The 22,276-nt window shown below is 53.3% G+C and overlaps 1 protein-coding gene across 4 annotated transcripts in view; it reads left to right on the forward strand.

Annotated features, from left to right (window-relative positions):
- Nucleotides 1-22,276, forward strand: part of LOC144720667 (paired box protein Pax-5-like) — a 117,893-nt gene that overhangs the window by 38,068 nt on the left and 57,549 nt on the right. For all 4 annotated transcript variants that reach the window (XM_078597598.1, XM_078597599.1, XM_078597601.1 and 1 more), the window contains exons 5-6: nt 6,920-7,008; nt 14,485-14,610. In XM_078597598.1, coding sequence (XP_078453724.1) covers nt 6,920-7,008; nt 14,485-14,610 — 215 coding nt within the window. The remainder of the gene's footprint in view (nt 1-6,919; nt 7,009-14,484; nt 14,611-22,276) is intronic.

Here is a 22,276-nt window from a genome sequence, read left to right on the forward strand (position 1 = left end):
AATCGGAATGTTTATTGAGACCGGAGGAATCCGTCGCGCGCTAAGATGTCCAGTAAATTCTGGCGCGACAAAATAAAAACGCATGTAACGAGAGTTTTCAACGGCCCCGTCGAACGACGGCTCTCGTCTCGAGCTCGTTACACCCACGACTGACGGGTGTCCGCGTGCGTGGGGGAGACAAAGGCGGACGGCCGTAGTGTTGGCCTCCCCCCCCCCCCGTGCCGGCCATCACAGGTGCCCCCCAACAGCCTGTGAAGGCGATACAGGAGATCTTCGTGGCGTGTGTGTATGTTTGTGTGCGTGCACAAACATACACACACATACATACACACATATACACACAAAGACACACAAAGACAAAGATCCCCCGTATAGCCTTAACAGACTGTAGGGGCAAGTGCTGTTAGCGAGCACCTATGAAGGCCGGAACGGTACACGAACGAGGGGGTGGGTGGCCAGCACCACGCCCGACCGCCTTTGTCTCCCCAGTGGCGATGTTTACACACCGCACCAGGTACTCATTTAAGGCTGAGTCGACCTAGGGGAGGCCCAGGACCGGTTCAGATAATCGTCACTGGTGTTAGCCGTGAGCGGGAATCGAACCCGGGTCGCCAGGTTCATAGCGCAGCGCGCTAACCGCTACACTACCGCTCCCCATGCACACACATACACACACACATACACACACACATACACACACACACAAACACACACAAACACACACACGCAGTCACGTGTGAGACACACAGTGGAGGGAACCCCGCACCGAGCCCCCCCCCCCTGCATCTGTTATGACACGGGGGGGCGGGGGAGCGGGGGGGGGGGGGCCTGGACTCCCCCCGCGGCAGGGTCGGACGCGCGACTCAATTTCTCGGCGTATCGATTCCGCTGTGAGAATCGCTCTTGTGGGAGCGTGGTGGTGGGGGGCGTGGTGGGGGGGCTATGATTCAGTGACTGTGCGTGTGTCTGTGTGTGTCTTTGTCTGTCTGTGTGTACGCGCGTCTGTGTGTGTGTCGTTGTCGGTCTGTGTGTATGCGTGTGTCTGTGTGTGTCTTTGTCTGTCTGTGTGTCTTTGTCTGTCTGTGTATACGCGTGTCTCTGTGTGTCTGTCTGTGTGTACGCGTGTGTTTGTGTGTGTCTGTGTCTGTATGTACGCGTGTGTCTGTGTGTGTCTGTATCTGTATGTACGCGTGTGTCTGTGTGTCTTTGTCTGTCTGTGTATACACGTGTCTCTGTGTGTGTCTGTCTGTGTGTACACGTGTGTCTGTGTGTGTCTGTGTCTGCATGTACGCGTGTGTCTGTGTGTGTCTGTGTATGTCTGTGTCTGTCTGTATGCGTGTGTCTGTGTGTCTTTGTCTGCCTGTGTATACGCGTGTCTCTGTGTGTGTCTGTCTGTGTGTACGCGTGTCTCTGTGTATGTCTGTCTGTGTGTTCGCGTGTCTCTGTGTATGTCTGTCTGTGTGTAAGCGTGTCTCTGTGTGTACATAAAGGCGGTGTGGGGCGTAATGCTGGCCACCCCAACAGTCTGTCAAGGCTCTGCGGGGGTTCGGATCTTTATGTGGACATTGTGGGGAGCGGTGGGGCAGAGGTTAGCGCGCTGCGCTACGAACCCGGCGGCCCGAGTTCGATTCCCGCTCATAGCCAACACCAGTGACGGTTATCCAAACCAGTCCTGGGCATCTCCTAGGTTGACTCGGCCAAGAATGAGTACCTGGTGTGGTGTGTAAATCATCTTCACTGGGGAGACAAAGGCGGCCGAGCGTGGTGCTGGCCACCCACCCCCTCGTGTGCCGTGACGGCCTTCATAGGCGCTCGCAAACAGCACTTGCCCCAACAGTCTGTTAAGGCTACACGGGGTATCTTTTTTGTTGTGTGTGCATCTGAATGAACGTTGTTGTATGCGTGCGCGCGCGGGCGTTGCGTCCCATTCTCACCGTTCCGTTTGTGCACTTCGTGTTCGCCTCGGTACCCTGACGGCAGCCTCACAATAAATCGCGAGGACCTCGATTCTAAGACCCGCGCTTTTGATGCGCGTTTCGCGAGCGTTAGCATCGATCCGCAGGGAAGAACCGGTGCACGGTGATGTTTGTGAGAGACCTCGATGGGGCGCGAGTAGCGGTGGCTGAAGGGGAGTCACGAAGTTATGTGGCAGCAGCAGCATCAGGAGTGAAATTACAATTCGTGTGGCCGGTGGCGCTCGGGCAAGGCTCGGAGCGAAGCCACGTGCAGTGACGCGGCCGCTCTCGCCGAGCGCGTCACGCGCACGTCACAAAGCGCCCCGTGGCAGCCCGCCACGTGACGTCGTCAACGTACAGCATCAGCAAGCTGTTGTTGGCAAGCGCTGTTCAGGCGAGTAGCACCTATGAAAGCCGCAACGAGGTCGTGGGTGGCCAGCACCCACGCCCGGGCGCCTTTGTGTAAACGTCTCCAGTGGAGACGTTTACACATCGCACCCAGGCGAGGTTGAGTCGACCTGGGGGGGGGGGGGGCAGCACCGATGCAGGTAATCGTCACCGATGTTGGCCGTGAGCGGGAATCCAACTCGGGTCGCCTGGGTCGTAGTTGCAGCGCGCGAAACCATCGTGATGCTGATGGTAGTGTTGATGTGGGCGTGTTGATGTTGATGTGGGCGTGTTGATGTTGATGGTGGTGATATTGGGCGTGTTGATGTTGATGTTGATAGTGCTGTTGATAGTGCTGTTGATAGTTGATGGTAGTGTTGATGTGGGCGTGTTGATGTTGATAGTGCTATTGATAGTTGATGGTGGTGGTGGTGATGTTGGGTGTGTTGATGTTGATAGTGCTGTTGATAGTTGATGGTGGTGGTGATGTGGACGTGTTGATGTTGATAGTGCTGTTGATAGTTGAGAGTGTTGATGTGGACGTGTTGATGTTGATAGTGCTGTTGATAGTTGATGGTGGTGTTGATGTGGACGTGTTGATGTTGATAGTGCTGTTGATAGTTGATGATGGTAGTGTTGATGTGGGCGTGTTGATGTTGATAGTGCTATTGATAGTTGATGGTGGTGGTGGTGATGTTGGGTGTGTTGATGTTGATGTTGATAGTGCTGTTGATAGTTGATGGTGGTGGTGATGTGGACGTGTTGATGTTGATAGTGCTGTTGATAGTTGATGGTGGTGGTGTTGATGTTGATAGTGCTATTGATAGTTGATGGTGGTGATGTTGATGTTGATAGTGCTGTTGAGAGTTGATGGTGGTGATGTTGGGCGTGTTGATATTGATAGTTGATGGTGGTGGTGTTGATGTTGATGTTGATAGTGCTATTGATAGTTGATGGTGGTGGTGTTGATGTTGATGTTGATAGCGCTGTTGATAGTTGATGGTGGTGGTGTTGATGTTGATGTTGATAGCGCTGTTGATAGTTGATGGTGGTGGTGTTGATGTTGATAGTTGATGGTGGTGGTGTTGATGTTGATAGTTGATGGTGGTGTTGATGTTGATGTTGATGGTGATGGTGGTGGTGTTGATGTTGATGTTGATAGTGCTGTTGATAGTTGATGGTGGTGGTGTTGATGTTGATAGTTGATGGTGGTGGTGTTGATGTTGATAGTTGATGGTGGTGGTGTTGGGCGTGTTGATGTTGATAGTTGATGGTGATGGTGGTGATGTTGATGGTGATGGTGGTGATGTTGGGCGTGAGGTCACACAGTCGTAACACGTGGAGCTGTTTTTGCCGCAGGCCCGGCGGTGTGGACTGTATAGACAGCGCCGCCTCTCCGCCCTGCACCAAAATCGATATCCACTCTGTGTTTACAATGATGTGGAGCACATCCCCCCCCCCCACCGCGGAGACTGCGCGCGCTCCCCCAGCACGGGAATGCGATACACCTGGGCCACCTGCTCATTCGAACACGCAAAGACAAAGGTCCCCCGGATAGCCTTCACAGAGCGTCGGGGCAAGTGCTGTTAGCGAGCACCTATTTTGGGCGGCACGGCAACACGAGGTTGTGAGTGGCCAGCACCACGCCCGAACGCCTTTGTCTCCCCCGTGGCGATGTTTTAACACACCGCACCAGGTAATCATTTGAGTCTGAGTCGACCTAGGGGGAGTTCCGGGACCGGTTCAGAGAATCGTCACCGGTGTTGGCCGTGAGCGGGAATCGAACTCGGGTCGCCGCTTTCGCAGCGGACGAAACAAAAGACAAAGATCCCCCGTACGGCGTGTAACAGACTTTAGGGGCAAGTGCTGTTAGCGAGCACCTATGAAGTCCGGAACGGTACACGAGGGGGTGGGTGGCCAGAGGCTCTATTAATACATTCTCTTGCAAGTCTGCAGTTACCGCAAATAGCAGGGACATCGTACAGACAGACCTCACCCCCCCCACCCCCCCCACTGTGTAACTCCTCGCGGCTCCGCCGTGCGAGATCGACTGTGAGCGCGCGAGTCGCGGTGCTGCTCCGACGTTGACCTCGTGCGCCCGAAATCCCGTGGCGATGGCGACGGCGGTCACTTCAAAGGCTCCCATTGTGAAGACGTCACAATGGGAGCCCCCCCCCTCTCCCCTACAACCCCCCACAATCCCCTACCTGCCCTGCTCACAGCCCTCGCAGGCAGTGGCGGATTAAGCTAGTTGCGGGTCTTGGAGTTATAAAGCGGCCCTAAATATAAAAAAGACATAAACATTTAAAAAAAAACAACAAGCTCGTGTTGCCTCCGAAACGTCGTGATTGATTTTTTTATTTCTATTATTTCTTCCATTATTTATTATTATTATTTTTATTTTGACTTTTTACCGACGTGACTTTACCGAAAACACCTAAGAGTATGGATCCTTGCAGTCACGAAAGCTTCAAATCTAGAATTAATTTTATAATTTGCTTTACAGCCAGATAAGACGACAAATCGCTAACCTTAATCACTCAGTCGTTCATAAAAGCTGAAGGCGGCATAGTACTATAGTAATAGAGCAAGTGCAGAATCGCTGAACCGGAGTTGATAGCTTGAAAGCATTTAGCGCGTGGCCCTTGAAAGTTGCGGGGCCCGTAGCCAATGTAGCTACTTGTGCAACTACGATAATCTGGCACTGCTCGTCAGGGTCACCCCCCCGTCCACGTCTCGCCGTGCCCCCCGCCGTCGTCCCCCGAGCCCCAGTCGCACACGAGCTGAGAAGTCAAACGTGCCTGGCGCTTGAGCCCGCCGTGGTAATTCCACATTGCTATGGCGGGGGCAAGTCTCCACGTAAGACTACCGGACAAATTGGTGTTCGTTAAAAAAATTAAAAAGGTGTGATTGCGTCCTTGGCGTAGACTCTTTGAGTCGTGTCCGGTCGCGAGTTGTTTATTTTTATTCAGTCTGTTCGAATGACAACCGACACTACGGGCTTCACACAAATCGCGACTGCTTTTATTGAGCCGAGAGCTGTGGTGGTGGCTGAGTTGAATGTGAACTCGTGGCCTTGCGAGTGCGACCGGCTGCTCTAATAGCGAGCGACAAGCCACATCTCACTGTGGGCTAGCGGTGCGAACGTCAGCATTTGAAATGCAACAAACGCAATTTGTGTGCATGTTGAACTTCTTTCGCACCGTGCGTAACCAACCGTAAGTGTGGGGAAGAACAACAAACTAAACGCAAACAGTTTAACACGTAGGCTTTCGCGACCAATGTTATTCATAATCAACGTTAAATGTTGTGGCTTCAACATACCGGTGGGCTAAAGCAGTGAACTATTTGTCTTTTGTCAACGTGACACATTTTTACTGATTGGCCGTGTCGGGTGGTGGAGGGTTACGACACATTTATAAATAACGCGATCTAAACCCAAAAACGTTGATTATGAATAAACGCAAACAGCAATACGGTGCCACATGGTCAAATTAAGGATCCGTGTAGCCGTAGCTTGAGACACCACTTACGTGTAAATGTACATTGATATCAATTGTCCCCTTCTTGGTTCTTTCGGTAAAGTCACGTAGAAGGGAAGTAATAAAATAATACAAATAAAACATAATAAAATAATTCTCACGACGTTTCGGCCACAACGCAAGCAGCCGTCCTCAGGTGAAGAACAGGTCTGTCGGGAAGATTATTATTTTATTATTTCCCTTCTACGTGACTTTACCGAAAGAATCAAGAAGATGAATCCCTGCAGTCACGAAAGCTTTAAATCTAAATCAATTGTCCCTTTATGGATCGTAATAATACTAAATATGAACACAACAATTCAGGCAAACCACCTGCCACGCTTGAGGCCGCCTCGGGACAGGTTTAAGTTCACGGAGACTCATTGTGAATTTCATGAAGGACGTCTGGGAATTTCACACGGACGGTCATCCGCATTTCCTGGCAATTCAAGACGTGTGCCCGGATTTGAATTTGAATGAAGGTGTGAGTTTGTGAAGCTACTGAAACGCACCGAACTTCTAAGGGGCATACCGGATCAATGTATCCCAGCAGCGTGCGTTTTTTAATTATTATTTAACAATGCAAGCAAAATTTGGAGATTGTTTCGACTTCTTTGAGTTGCCAGGCGAGCCGGGGTATGTCCCATTGAAGGAATGCCACTGGGCGGCATGGTCGTGCGGCCAAGAGCTGAGCAATGCAACGCAGAGAGCTCTTGTTTCTAAATAAATCAGACAGCACATCAAGTGTTGGTTTAATGGGCTACACGGGCCTGCCGACGAGGCCCAGCAAAGTCAAAACATGTTCCAGCGATTGCGCTGAGAAAAGGATATCAGGCAGGCTTAGTCGTCAGTTTTCTTAAGCGCTGCTTTAATTTGCCAATGGAACAGTTGGCTTGGGCGTATCATGCATCTATAATGTGCCTGTATATCTCTGGGTCTCGTGAGCATGGTATGAGTTAGGTTCGGTGTCGAAGAGTTCACGACTGGCTCGGATCTATTGTGCAGTCGTTCCCCGACGCTGACGCTGTTTGCGCCGTGGGCGCGTGTGTTCTGCAGGATTATCCGCACCAAAGTCCAGCAGCCGTTCCACCTTCCGTCACAAGACAGCCCTGGCCAGCAGGTCTCCTCTTCCAGCCACGGCATCAGTAAGTGGCGAACACCGCTCCGCTCCGCTCCGAGCTCGGCACTCTGCTACCTCTCATCTCACTCCGTGCCACTCCTCTTACCTCTCCCCTCTTGAGATGCAGTTGCAACTCAGACGCCTTGAAACGTTGAACCGCGTTGCACAGAAACGAGTGGGTTGGCACGCGGCCTGGAATTGAAATGCCGCCCCCTTGCTCACGTGCATGCCAGCCGCCCGAAACTCCAGCCACGTGTGACGATCTTGCAATCGGCGCGGTCCGCATCGTGCACACCTCCACCTTGTTGTGACACTAAACAGGTTACTCACGCAAGCTACCGGTAATCCGGCATTATTACTGAGCACGCAGAGTGTAATCTGATGACTGTTGCTTAGCCTTTATCAGTTGATTTCTTTTTTAATTGCATTGTACGACGACGACGGTGATGACGACTCCAAATGCAGTTGAAGCTGGGAGTTGATGAGGGTTGGTGGCGTCAGTGAGGGCAGCAGCAGCAGCAGCAGTCGACGCGATGAGAGGTCGCGCGCGACACGCAGCCTGCAGGGCTCAGCGCAGAGCTCTCGGCTCCGAATAATTACGGAAGGAATAACGCCCCCTTCACATATTCCGCCCCTCCGCTTAAAGAAAATATTTTTTTAATTCACACATTCCATCAGCCACACGCTTTCGAGAGAGACAAGATAATTTACAGCAGCGTTGGCTCCACACGAGCGAAACTCTGGACCGGTTTCGACACTCGTCGGCTTGCTTGAACCGATGCTGGTGAACGGCAACATGTCCGTTGGCCTGACATTAAATCGACCTGAATGTTTGTACCGTTAATTCTAATCACTGTGTAATTCGTAATCGTAGGCTGATCACTCGATTACAAGTAGCACTTATGATATTGCACTTCACGTGAATGTGTACAAATGATTCGGCGGGGTGGCGCGCGCTGTGGTTAGGGCACTTGACTCGCGATCCCAAACGTGCAAGTTCGAATCTTCAACTCAGACCATCATCATCAATCATCATCACCATACCTCTGGGATTGATAAAACGAGTATCACATTGTGGAAGGGGCGAACTCGTAACCCCGTTGTGGAGAGAGGCTGGTCCGTGCCATAACTTGGAATTGACCCAATTGGCTGAGAATGGTCGGTGGCGCTAACGCCTACCCAACACTAGCCGGCGAAGGGCATCGCTGTGACTTTTAGAATGGAAAGTTCCTTCAAGATGCCGCGCATGCCCAGGTGGGCAACTGTGTCTCGGTGTAAGAACGCCGCCGTTCGCTCAGCCAGGACATCGCCACTATTGCCCCATGGTGACCGGGCTGCATCAGGTCAGGGTGTGTGGCCAGTCCCGTGAGTGCGTCGTGTGTGTGTCTGGCCTCACGCGCGAGGAAATGACAGTACTCGGGCAAAGCCGAACATTCACGCACGCGAAGGGCTGCACTCAAAGCTTCTTCGTACAGATCGATTCACAGTTCCACTGCTGTAACTGCCATCGTCTTTCCAACTCGAAGCCTCAGGCCTACACCGCCGGCTATCGGCAAGGCGGTCTCCCATCCGAATCGCAGACCAGGCCCGAACCGGCTTAGCTTGTGAGATGCGACAAGATCGGGTGCGATCTTGCTGACTTGGTGGTAATCTAGCGGTGGGAGAGGTCGTTAACATCTCGTTACTTTGGCGAGATGTTAACTACTTTGCCTGCTGTACAGGAGGTTGTGGGTTCACTCCCGACCCTGACGCGTGTTTATTTGGAGGTTGCATGTCTCTCTCCCCGTGGTCGCGTGGATTTTTTTCTCCACATCAACGTGCGTTTAGAGTAATTGGCTGCCATACATCTGCACGCGATGAGCCACTTTGTTGAACCACCATTGGGCCTTACCTGGTCAAATAAAAAGAGTTTAGCTGTTAGTTTAGTTTTAGGTTTAGGTGGAAAAAACAAGCACGCGCGATTCGAGCGGTATCGAGTATTTAGTGCGGCCGAGAAATGCAGCTTGTTTTTCCATCCACGGCTGGCGAAGAGAGAGTAATGATTAACAAACCTCGTGCTTCTGACAAAAAGCTCCCGCCCCCCCCAAACACACCACCCCACCACCCCCCCACGTGGAAATGTGGCGACGAAATCAACAACGGCAAGAAACAGCTAAGTTAACTTCGTCAACGGCAGCAGCAGCAGCAGCAGCGGCGCGAACAGAGCAGCGGTGAGGGGAAGAAGTGGGGAAGAATTGGTTACGATAGCAGGCGACCGCCCGCCCGCCACTCAAGGTCACGGGGCTCAGCGCAACAGACGGGGGCCGGCCTCGTCACTGCGGGCACAACCAGCACCGGTCAAAGGCGGTTGTCCTGAAATAACAACTTGGACCTGGCATGGCAATGTGGAATTTCCACCACTGACGCACGCAGGGGTTTCCACCTGAATTTCGAGCATGTGGCTCTGTATCAGTGGTCTCTGGCGTGGGTTGACGGACGTCTTCAATGCGAAGAAGATCTAAAAATAATGAAAAACACAAAGTGATCTTGCGGACTGGTGACGGAGTGTGAATAAAAACACTCGGCAAATAGAGGCGGGGATTGGGCGCCGATAGAAATTCACCGACTGGTCGGCTAAATCTAATTCTCACGCTCAGGATACATTGCCGTCGATTGGTGCAAGTAAGAAAACATTGGTGAACATTTTTTGGAAATGACATGCAAACGTTAGCGCGGATTACCGGCACAGATAACATCGGTACGCGCCAGACAGAAACAGGACGAACAGCGCAAACGAGATGGTAAAAATGAGTTATCTGTGAAAAAGAGCTTCAGGGCCGTCCATAAATGACGTCACGCACCTAGGGGTGGGGGTCAGACATTTGTGACGGTGTGTGGCGAGGAGGGGGGGGGGGGTTTGAGAAATGTGACGTCACATCAAAATGCGCAACTTTAAATAAATATAGACAACACGTTCTACTTAATTAAATATACTTTTTGATAAATATTTTCTCCTACAACATCAAAGTGCAGCGCCACATTAAATACGCACTACAATGACAATAGTTTAAAGCGATTTGAAGCATGTTTTTTTTTCAAAATGGAAATATGGTTTTGGGGGGGGGGGGGCAGAGCTTTGTGACGTTATATTTGAGGGGGGGCCTGACTTTTTGTGACGCCGTGTGAGGAGGGGGGGGGGGTAAAAAATTGTCCAAAATCGCGTGACGTCATTTATGGACGGCCCCTTTATAGCTCATCGAATTCCTCCAGTATAACTAAACTTTCTGATTCTGACCAAAATCTATTCTGGAATCAAGTAAAATAATAATAATAATGTAGCTGGTGGTGTGGGTGCGCCTACGCGAGCGAGCAAGTCGTGCGTCGAATCCCGGGGACATACAAAACACGAACCAGATGTTTGCCGATCAAATGCCCGCTAATCTGTTTGTTATTGGATAATGGGCTGTGCACTGCACAGCGCCTCGCTCGCTTATATCCCACGCGCGCCGGAGACCAGGTCGCATGGTGCACTGGAGGATAACGAAAAGTGCTGCCCGCAAAATTCCATCATCCGTGCCGCGCAGAAAATAAACTTTGTTGTTGAACCCGCTACAATTCATTACCACCCCCCCCCTCTCTCTCTATCACCCGCGCCCACCACGTGACCATTGACAGCGGCAGTGCCACTCATTGTCCGGAGCTCCGTGTTGAAATGCATTTCCACTTCCCTTGGTTGACCGTGAAAGTATAGTGTAGATGATGCAATATTATTAAAAACAGCTATACTTACCTGTATTAGAATGTACAAATATTGTCTGTGTTATACTAAGCACAATAATATTTCAGCCCTTTGTAATGAAGCCCTGTGACAGAAAAGTCGTGCCGACCATGTAAATATGGGTCTCTATGTAAGTCTATGGATCTCTATGTAAGTCTGTGAGTTTCTCGGTGAGTCTATGGCTGTATAAGTCTATGGGTCTTTATGTAAGTCTATGGGTCTCTAAGTTTGTGGGGTTCTAGATGAGTCTATGGCTGTATAAGTCTATGGGTCTCTATGTAAGTCTATGGGTCTCTAAGTCTGTGGGTTGCTAGATGAGTCTATGGCTGTATAAGTCTATGGGTCTCTATGCAAGTCTATGGGTCTTTATGTAAGTCTATGGGTCTCTAAGTTTGTGGGTTTCTAGATTAGTCTATGGCTGTATAAGTCTATGGGTCTCTATGCAAGTCTATGGGTCTCTATGCAAGTCTATGGGTCTCTAAGTTTGTGGGTTTCTAGATTAGTCTATGGCTGTATAAGTCTATGGGTCTCTATGAAAGTCTATGGGTCACTAAATGTCTGTGGGTTTCTAGGTGAGTTTATGGTTGTATACGTCTATGGGTCTCTATGCAAGTCTATGGGTCTCTATGTAAGTATATGGGTCTCTATGTACGTCTGTGGGTTTCTAGATGAGTCTATGACTGTATAAGTATATGGGTCTCTATGCAAGTCTATGGGTCTATAGCTATGTAAGTCTATCGATCACTATCAGTGGACCCTGGTGCAACGAATGAAATGCCCCACACAATCCACTGTCCAATTCCCCCACCTCTTCAGAGGCCGGCCCCAGGGGCCCTGCACGCAGTTGCGCCGCCTACACACGCAGTAGTTAGGACCATTGCCACCCTGCCCGATGAGTCGAGTGACGGTGATTACGGTTGTCACGGTGATCGGAAGGGCCGAGCCCCACCGATGATGCTTAGCAACGAGGAAGCTGGTACCCGGCTGGCTCAGAGGCAGAAAGCGCGTGTGTTCACGCGCGCACGTGTGTTCACGCGTGCACGTGTGTTCACGCGCACGTGTGTTCACGCGCACGTGTGTTCACGCGCGCACGTGTGTTCACGCGCACGTGTGTTCACGCGCACGTGTGGTCACGCGCACGTGTGTTCACGCGCACGTGTGTTCACGTGCACGTGTGTTCACGCGCGCACGTGTGTTCACGCGCACGTGTGTTCACGCGCACGTGTGTTCACGCACGCACGTGTGGTCACGCGCACGTGTGTTCACGCGCACGTGTGTTCACGTGCACGTGTGTTCACGCGCACGTGTGTTCACGCGCACGTGTGTTCACGCGCGCGCGTGTGTTCACGCGCACGTGTGTTCACGCGCACGTGTGTTCACGCGCACGTGTGTTCACGCGTGCACGTGTGTTCACGCGCACGTGTGTTCACGCGCGCACGTGTGTTCACGCGCGTTCACCGAGTGACGCGCGTGCGCGCCAGTCAATTCGCCGGCAATATTCAATACGTTTGACGTGGGTCAGAGTTCAAAGTCAGAAAGCCCATTATAAAAAAACATACAATGCATCACGTGTGGCAGGGCATTAGTGTCGGGGGGGGGGGGGAATGGCCACGCCGTTCAAACGTAATGTGCGCCATTGTCCAGAGGCTCTGTGATTACCTCTCCCGCGTTTTGATTGTTTTTCTTTTTTTGGGGGGGCGCGGGTGAAGGGGGGGGGGGTCCAGTCTCGGAATGTGCCGTCATAATTCTGGACGGTCGCGGGGAATGCGAGGACGGAGCGATTGTTCTTGCGCGCCCGCCCGGTCCGACCCCGCGTCTCGGGGGTTTGCGTGTGTTTGTGTTCGCTGCGCGGCGCCTCTCGCCGTCAAGTCGAATCAAATCGGCGGCACGCGGAGGGCCGCGTCCGTGAAGCGGCGACGCGTCACGGGAGGGTCGAGAGTCGCTCATCTTCGTTTGGTGCCACCACCCCCACCGCCTCCCCGGTGCCGGATGAAGCGAGCGCGGGGCCTGTAGCATATGTTGTAAAGGGGCCCTAAATAAATAAATAAAAATATAAAAACACGTAAATGTTTAACTTGCATAGTAAAGTAATTGTATTTTTTCATTCGCTATACAGCCAGATAATACGACAAATCGCTAACCTTAAACACCCAGTCGTTCATAAAAGTTGAAGGCAGTATGGTGCTATAGCAATAGAGCAAGTGCAGAATCACTGAACCGGAATTGATAGCTTGAAAGCATTTAGCGCGGGGCCCTTGAAAGTGCGGGGCCCGTAGCTACCCACATATGTACCTACTACATATGTAGCTACTACACATGCAGCTACTACACATGTAGCTACTACACATGTAGCAGCTACACATGTAGCTACTACACATGTAGCTACTACACATGTAGCTACTACACATGTAGCTACTTTAGCTACTTGGATAATCCGGCACTGCTCCTCCCCCTCTCCCCCCGGAGCCAGTGGTGGAAATTCCACGGTCGTGTGGCAAGATACTTTTTTTCCACATGACGACCTTAAGTCGACTTGGCACGATCTGTCGATTCGGGCCGATGGGCTGGGTTGATCCCAGGGGCAGGGTTTTTAACCTTACGAGCGGTGAGCCGAAGGGCCGTCCCCGCTGCAGCCACAGGCGAGCCAGACTGTTTGTCCAGCTGTTTAACGGCCCCGTTTCAACGAGAGACGCAGACAATCTTTATAGCCAGGTTAAGAGGCCGTAAATATGCAACAACGAAAAGACTCGTTGAGGAATTGGCCAAACATCCTGATGCAGGAGGCTCCTGAAAAACTGGTTTGAGACTCGCGTGAATCGTGGAGCGATCACGCCCAGCCGTGCAACACACGGGGATGATTCAAATACAATATTTTCCTCTCATTGCTACCAACACGTTTGTATTGTTCCTCGTTCGTTCTGTATCGTGTGTAAAGTCCTGCACCCTCTTTGAATACAATTTGCGCAAAATTTGCATCACTTATAAATAGCCCAATTCTCATGTGCACTGTTTTGAGTCGTGCCTTGCGCGTTGGCGCCACCGTGGCGGGATGTTAACTACCTCGCCTGGTATACAGGAGATGGTTGCTTCAATCCCGACCCTGACGCCTGCTGCTGTATATTTGGAGTTTGCGTGTCTCTCTCCCTGTGGTTCGCGTGGATTTGTCTCCGGGTCCTCCAGTTATTCCTTCCACATTAAAAAAAAAGAGTTTAGTTTTTAGCATTCCTGGGATATCAAACAAAGGTCGAATGCCATTCCCCATATCGGGTGATGGACAAACGGTGAACTGGAATCACCGCCAGGTGCACAGCGCGGCTGCTGCCTCCGCCTCTGGAAAGGAGGCGTCGATTGCAATCCCTCGGGCGGTCGTTCTCAGCCACCGTCTGTGTGCTTCACTCCATCCTCGTGGCTGTGACGACGCGAGGCCTCGCTCAGTGGGTGGGGAGGGTGGGTGGGGTGTTCCACGGCTCCGGCAGGGACAGTTTTCCCCGACCCGCGACATCGATAGCACGACGGGGGAAATAAAATCCAGGAGATTATTTAACGAGAAAACGCCGCTCCCCGAGTCTCGGTGGTACCGGGCGGGGCGACCCCGCGACCCTGCCGTGGCTTAGCCCTCACGCCTCGCGCGTTCGGGTGCGTGCGCGCGCGTGTGTGCGTGCGTGTGTTTGTGCGCGTGCGTGTGTTTGTGTGCGTGCGTGCGTGTGTTCGTGCGCGTGCGTGCGTGCGTCTGCCCCGGCACAGGCTCCAGCTCGGCCGTGACCCCCGTCTCCTCGGCTCCCAACGATTCCGTGGCGTCCTCCTACTCCATCAACGGCATCCTGGGCATCCCTCGCTCCAACGGCGACGGCAAGAGGAAGCGTGACGACGGTGCGGCCCCCACCCCCCTCCTCCACCACCCTCCACCCCCCTCCACCACCCTCCACCACCCCCGGCATCCCGTCGTCGCGAGGGCCACACGCGTCCTTCACTCGCTCGCTCATTCGCCAACTCGTTCGTTTATTCACTGGCTCGTTTATATACTAGTTCGCTCATTCATTCATGTGTCGGTCATTCATTCTTCGTTGTATAGTTTTAATAATGTATTCATTCGGTCGTTGACTCATTCATTCGGTCATTCCTTTATTCATTCGTAATGCAATCGAACGAGTGTTGGGCAGTGATCACCCCTCCTAGCAGTTCTGAGCTGCTGGTGGAAATTCCACATTACCATGACAGTGGTCAGTCTATCCACCCCAAAACGGTGGAACTCACTTTATCGACCCTGTGTGCGGTGTGTGTGTGTGTGAAGAGGCACCTGGTTGTTTCTAACACGACGATTCTCCAGCGTGGCAGGCAGCCAGGTCCTGCGTGTGAACCCCCGGACCCAGGTCGCAGCATCACATTTGGGGTAGCGGAGTAGCAACGGCCCCCCCCCCCCCAACTTCACCATCCCTCCCCATCACCGCCCCCAACAGTTTAACACGTAGACTTTCGCGACCAATGTCACCCACCGCCGCCGCCTCCACCGCTATAATTTGCCATCACCGTCGCCACCGCTACCATCACCATCATCATCGACATCATCCCCACTGCAAGCCCGCGGGCCTGCCGCAGTCTGCTTCCAATCAAGCGCTCGCGCTCAGGAAATAGCTGCCCGTCTTCCCCCAAGACCGTCGTCGTCAGAGCGCAGTGCAGGGGGAGACAGGGTCCTCACCCCATCACGGCCCGAGCGGGGTTCAGGAATGGAGAAGGGGTGAGGGCTGGAGGTGGGGGGTGAGGGCTGTGGGTGGGGGGGTTGGGGGCCGCCGGCTCGGAGAGTCAGAGGTGCTTTCCGTGCTCCGCGGCGCTTGCCTTGCCGACGCGGCGGCTCGCAATTCATGTCTGCTGCAAATTAGTCCTGCGTGCCGCACACACACACACACAGAGAGAGAGAACGTCCTCTCCATCGCCTCTCTCTCTCTCTCTCCCTCTCCCCGCGTGTCTCTCTCTCTCTCTTTCTACCCCTCTCTCTCTCTCTCGCACTCTCTCTCTCCCACGAGGGTAGGCCATTCCTTGATCCTCCGTCTGATTGACTACTCCGGGCTGAAAAGGTCGACTTGGGTTTTTTTTGTTGTTTCCCTCTGTGGGACGCAAATAGGATTAGCCGCCCTCGTGCAGTTTTTAGAGCGAGAGAGAGAGATCGAGTGTGCGCCCGCGTGTGCGTAATTGTGATGTGTGTGTGCGTGTGCGTGTCTTCGCACATTAGCCAACACACGTAGGGACGGAGGGAGCCGGGCGGAGAGGAACAGGGGGGGGGGGGGGGTGGGTTCACGTTCGACGTGCCGCGTATCCGGTGGGTAGGACTGGCCCCGACATAGGACCGTGGAATTTCCCACCATCGGCTCAGGGCCACGCCACGCTCGTTGGCAATGCGGTGACTCTGAACGAACTCCACGTTGCTGTGTGTAGGCGGCGCGCCTCGACACAGAACCGCCTCTGCTGACTTGTCCCAAAGTGGTACCACATTTATCCACCCTCGAGGGATAATGACGACGATGATGATAGACTGAGCCAACCCTGTGCTCTAACCGCAGCACCTCGGAGGCTAACGACGTAAGAGGTGCACTGCACTTCACAGGATCAGCATGTCCACGTAAACACGGGGACATGCTCTCGCGGGGAATTGAGGGAAGGATGGATGTTTCCTTTATGCTCAGATGCTGTTAGCATAATTGGAGTGTCCATCATCATCATCATCCCACGGTCTGTCCGCTGCTAGATGAATTCTTTCCCATGCCGTCGCCATCGCACGCGGTGCCGCGTTGCCGCGTGAGCTGATCTTCCCGCTCCTACATCAGCTTTGGCTGTCTTTGAGACGTGGTTGGAGGAAAACTGTCAAAGTGGACAAACGAAACGGAGACGAGCCGACGTTGTCCATGTGACGATTGAAGCCGGCCACTTCGACTCCGCTAGCCGTGCCGCTTTGACTTTTAACCGGGTCGAGTGGGAATCGAGTGCTCTGCCTTGCTGGCAGTTTAAAGTGAAAAATTGGAGAGCATGAGGGACATTGAGCTCTGGGTTAGGCCTAGGGATGCTGGGTTAGGGTGAGGGATGCTGGGTGAGGGTGAGGGATTCTGGGTGAGGGTGAGAGATGCTGGGTGAGGGTGAGGGATGCTGGGTGAGGGTGAGGGATGCTGGGTGAGGGATGCTGGGTGAGGGATGCTGGGTGAGGGTGAGAGATGTTGGGTGAGGGATGCTGGGTGAGGGATGCTGGGTGAGGGTGAGGGATGCTGGGTGAGGGATGCTGGGTGAGGGTGAGAGATGCTGGGTGAGGGATGCTGGGTGAGGGATGCTGGGTGAGGGTGAGAGATGCTGGGTGAGGGTGAGGGATGCTGGGTGAGGGATGCTGGGTGAGGGTGAGGGATGCTGGGTGAGGGTGAGAGATGCTGGGTGAGGGTGAGGGATGCTGGGTGAGGGATGCTGGGTGAGGGTGAGGGATGCTGGGTGAGGGTGAGGGATGCTGGGTGAGGATGAGGGATGCTGGGTGAGGGTGAGAGATGCTGGGTGAGGGTGAGGGATGCTGGGTGAGGGATGCTGGGTGAGGGTGAGGGATGCTGGGTGAGGATGAGGGATGCTGGGTGAGGGTGAGGGATGCTGGGTGAGGGTGAGAGATGCTGGGTCATGGCAAGGGTTAGAGTTGAGCGATGAGGCCCTCCAGGATTTCGGTGCATGGCTGGCTTGCTCCACAAGTGCGGGCCCTTGATGGAAACGCGGCTGTTGACTCAGCGGAGAGGGCATGGGAGTGTTTGCTACGAGTGGGGACACGTGGAGATGAGAGGGGCGAGCGGGAGAGAGACGGAGAGAGAGAGTGCCAGCGTGCGTGTTAATGTGTGCGTGTGCATGCGTGTATGTTCATGTGTGCTTAGGTGGGTTTGCATGTGTTTGGGTACATGGGATTTTGTTTTTTAGGGGATCTTTTTTTGTCTTTGTATGCACGTCTGTGTGGGGAGCGGTGGCGTAGTGGTTAGCATGCTGTGCTACGAACCTGCTGACCCGAGTTCGATTCCCGCTCACACAAAAAAATCACTGACGATTATATGTACCAGACCTGGGCCTCCCCTATGTTGACTCAGCATCAAACAAGTACCTGGTGCAGTGTGTAAACATCGCCATTGGGGAGACAAAGGTGGCCGGGCATGGTGCTGGCGACCCACCCCCTTCAATGTGACGTGCCCGCCTTCATAGGTGCTACTCGCTAACAGCACTTTCCCGCTTGCTCAAACGGACAAAAAAAAACCACGTGGAAAAGAAAATAGTTTTCGCAGTCGATTCATTCCCACCTTCCAACCGGCACTACTTTTCGACGCGGAGATGAGAATTCTCAGCAGCGTCAAACCGTGCGCAGCTGAAACTGCGCGTTCGATAAATCCGCGTTGGGCAAAAGGTTTCCCCCTGTACGGACAACGTTGGTCGACGCTGAAGAGTCAGATACCGCAGGGAGAGTCGGGGGGGGGGGGCGCTCAGAGTCGTGAGTCCGACTTGGAGACGCGAGAGTGCCGGAGCTGGGAGAGCGCTCGAGTTGGGGTGGCGGTGGCAGTGCTGCTGCTGCCGCTGCTGATGCTGCCGCTGCTGATGGGAGCCGCCGTGCGTCTCATCGCGACGTCTCAGTCCGAGCGGCGGATTTGCCGGATTGCTCGGCCTCTTTAACTGCCGCCGCCGCCGCCTTTATCCAATTACCTGGCCAACGGTCCTTGTAGCGGCAGTGGCGCGTGCAGCCTCGGCACCCTCTCGCTGTGCCGATCGGCCCGTTGATTAAACAGTAGCGGGGGGGAGGGGGGGAGCGGGGGGTGAGGGCCACGATGAAGAGGAGGAGGAGGGGGTGGCCGAGGGGTGGGGGGTCCGCGGAGTGCAAACACTTGACCTGCCTCTCTTCGTTCAGTGCTGACTTAGCACTCTTCACGCTCATTACGCCACTCAGCCGCGGGGCAAAGCCTCTTCCGCGCCGCGTCACAACGCGGAGGGTCTCAGCAGCAGCAGCACAACAGTGGTGGTTGTTGTTTAATGCCCCCCGTGTCCCAAAACAAACCAAGTTAACGGTGCCGGTTCTGACGAGAGGAACCCGGCCCCACGGTTGTTTTTATTTTACTTTAGCCGCGCGTTCATTCCCGCCCGCAGAAGTTTGTTTGGTTTGCGATGATGCGCTCGAGAGAGAGAGAGACTAGGCCTGACCATGGAAGCGTGGAATTTCCAGCACCTGCTCGGAGTCACCAAATGTGAAAAGCGCTGACCAAAGTTCGTTTGAGGAGGCAGAGATGCTTTGGATTTATTGGCTTCTCGGTTTCTTTTGCCAGCTTATTTTCCCCGTTTACGATCAAACTGCGTGCACATATACAAAGACGAAGATACCCCATAGAGCCTTTAACAGACTGTTGGGGCAAGTGCTGTTAGCGAGCACCTATGAAGGCCGGCACGGCACACGAAGGGGTGGGTGGGCCAGCACCACGCCCGACCGCCTTTGTCTCCCCACCGCACTCGATACTCATTTGAGGCTAATTCGACTTAGGGAAGGCCCGAAACCGGTTTAGAAAATCGTCACTGGTGTTGGCCGTGAGCGGGAATCGAACTCGTGTCGACGGGTTTGTAGCGAAGCGCGCTAACCACTACACTACCGCACATACACACACAAAGTAACGTGTGCGTGTGTATATACACACACACAAAGTAACGTGTGTGTACGTGTCTACACACACCGCAAGTCGATAGTAGTGATATTAATAATGTGGTTGGCTGACTCTGGGCTGAAGTTACGTCGCAGCTCTGAGCCGGCAGCGCTGAGATCCTGGGTTCGAATCCCAGAGCCTCCCACCCAGGATTAAACCGACTCCTCGAGTGTGGCGTGCGAGGCGAGAGATGGTTCTCAGGCGCCGTCACCAGTTGGCTGCACAAAATGAAAAACCCATCGCGAGTGGGTTTTTTTTATTTTTTTTATTTTTCTTCGCTGTTGATTTTTCACTTAAATTCAGTCGAGCCCAGCTCCGAGAAGCTTTACGTGGGGCAGACACGGGGACTGAATCACCCGCGCTCATTCGCCAGGCTTCAGGCACTGCTCCGCGGCAAGGGAGATCAGTGACAGAGTGGGGGGGGGGGGGGGCGGTGGGGGGCCTGGAGATGGCTTTGAGTGTGACAGGGAGGACGCGGCTTACGTAGATATAATATTTGCGATGCAATTAATACATGGATATCGCAGCGGTAGTCGAAGGGAATAGTCAACAATGATAACACGCTCGGAGCAATCATCATCATCATTAGCCATTGGTCAATCCACTGCTGGATGAAGGCCTCGCCAAGCCACTGCCACCCGCAGCACCCATTGTAGCCACCAGCCGTGTGATTGAACGCGATGGGCAGGCGCCGGTTTGCTGAGGAGGATGTCATGGTCGTGGCACAGAGGTTGGTGAACTGAATTTTGAACCTGGCTAGACCTGAGTTCAGTTCCCCAGCCACGGGCCAATGATATCTGAACGAGTCTGGCAACACCTTCACCAGCGAGTGCTGACCCGTGTGGTGAAATATTATTTTTAAAACAACACCCCATGCCTGACATGGCAATGGGAGAGGCCCTCATCCAGCAGTGGATGGGCAGAGGGGCTGTAAACGATCATCACAAAGGCAGCCTTGCGGGATGGCTTGGCCTGCCTCTCTCTGCGACATTCCTCGTAACTCTCGCACCACGTGGGCCCCGTCCGAGTCGCGGGCGGCTCCGTCTGAACCTCACGGGAGCGCGGGAGTCGGAGCGCCGCTCCGTGTGAACTCAGCAATGAGTGGGCTATGGATAGACAAGCCCCTGCCGTGCGAATGTGGAATTTCCACACCTGGTTCTTCGGCCACAGTACCACCCGACCGTCTGCACATTCAGAACATCAGCCGCAGCACCACCTGACCGTTTGCGCATTTAGAACAACGACAAAAAACGTCGTGGAATCGGTGACATTTGAAGCCTCGCAGGGGTGGAGGTGACGCTGAGCTGGCGACGTGTTGGCCGTCGCGCCCCGCAGACAGCGGCAATCTCGGGGGCGCTCCTCCGTAAGGGCTGGCCGATCACCTCACCGGTTGTCCCGGCTAAAATCCTACCACAGGTCAATAACACCTCCTGCCCCCGGCGAAATTCCCCCGCACCTCTGATAATTCCCAAATAAATCCGTGTTTGGGAGTGGAGGTTTCTGTGCGTGGATCCCTGTCTGATGCTCACCTCGCCCCAATCACCTGTTGTGCATCTTCGCAGGCGTGTTCGAGGTGAGAGGTGCCCCCGAGAAATGTGAGCTGATGATGTGGTTGGCTGGCTTGCCGCGGTGGCAGGGGGGGGGTGGCGGCGCTGGGAGGAGGCGCTGCGGCTCATGCTAATGCGTGTGTCCGTGTAAGAGCACTGAGCCATCGCGGCTGGGATCTCGGGTTCAAATCCCAGGCATAAAAGTGGCTTTTCAAGTGTGGCGAGTCTGATGGTTTCAGCTCGGTCACCGATGAATGCACAGATATTTAAACAAAAAAAAACATCATGAGATTTTGGGTTTTCACTTAATTCTGTCTGTATTTACCGTATATGTCGGGTGACTGACGTTAGGTCAAACTCGTTGTTTGTGAATCACGAAGGAGCGCTGCGTGGGGTGGGATGACAGTGAACTGTGGATGTGCCTCTGCGGTCTCATTTTCTGGGGCCGTTCTCTGTTCTCTGAAATGATCGATCCTCATTGCTCTGTTGGCTGTGACAGGCCCCAGTCGACAGTGCCCATCAGCTCAAATAATCAATGAGTTGGCACTCGTTTCCACGGCCGGTCCTGCGTCAGGGGTGGAAATTCCACTTTGCCATGGTGCGGGCCAGTCTCTATGTTGACATCCTACAAAGTGGTACTGCATTTATCTTCCTCGGAGGGAATGAAACATAGATTGTTTTATTGACTGAGATTTGAACTCTCAACCTTTAGTTGTGCACTGCCAAGGTCATCGTAATGATCATCAGCATTACGATGACAATGGAACTAAGAGCAAAACTGGGATATGATCATTGAATAAAACCTAACACGAAAACCACAACTCGAGAAGCAGTGATGGAGGAGTGATGCGAAGTGGCATTTTGATTTTATTTTGGTGACAGAAGTGTTTGATGGCCCCTCAGGAATGAAACGAGATCCGTTAGTATCATCAGTGTGGACGCCACCACTACCACCACCATTAATACAACCATCACCACTACTCTCACCACCATCATCACCACCGCCATCATCATTACCAGCACCACCATCCCTGGCACCACCACCATCGACTACCACGCCACCGACACCTCCAACAACATAATTAATGCCACCATCAACAACATTACTTTCACCACCACCACTAATATCATTACCACCACCACCACCACTGCCACAACCACCAGCAGCAGCAAAAGGCAGGTGCAGCAAATTGCGAGGAAATTAAGAGTGGTTGTGGGGATGGGTGAGTGATGCATCATTGCTACTGGCCACATCTGGCGCTAACAGTTTTGTAAATGCAGTGACGGATCGCCAGCTCTGCTCAAATT

The sequence above is a fragment of the Lampetra planeri genome, chromosome 9, assembly GCF_965212315.1.
Source record: "Lampetra planeri chromosome 9, kcLamPlan1.2.h2, whole genome shotgun sequence".
NCBI lineage: Eukaryota > Metazoa > Chordata > Hyperoartia > Petromyzontiformes > Petromyzontidae > Lampetra > Lampetra planeri.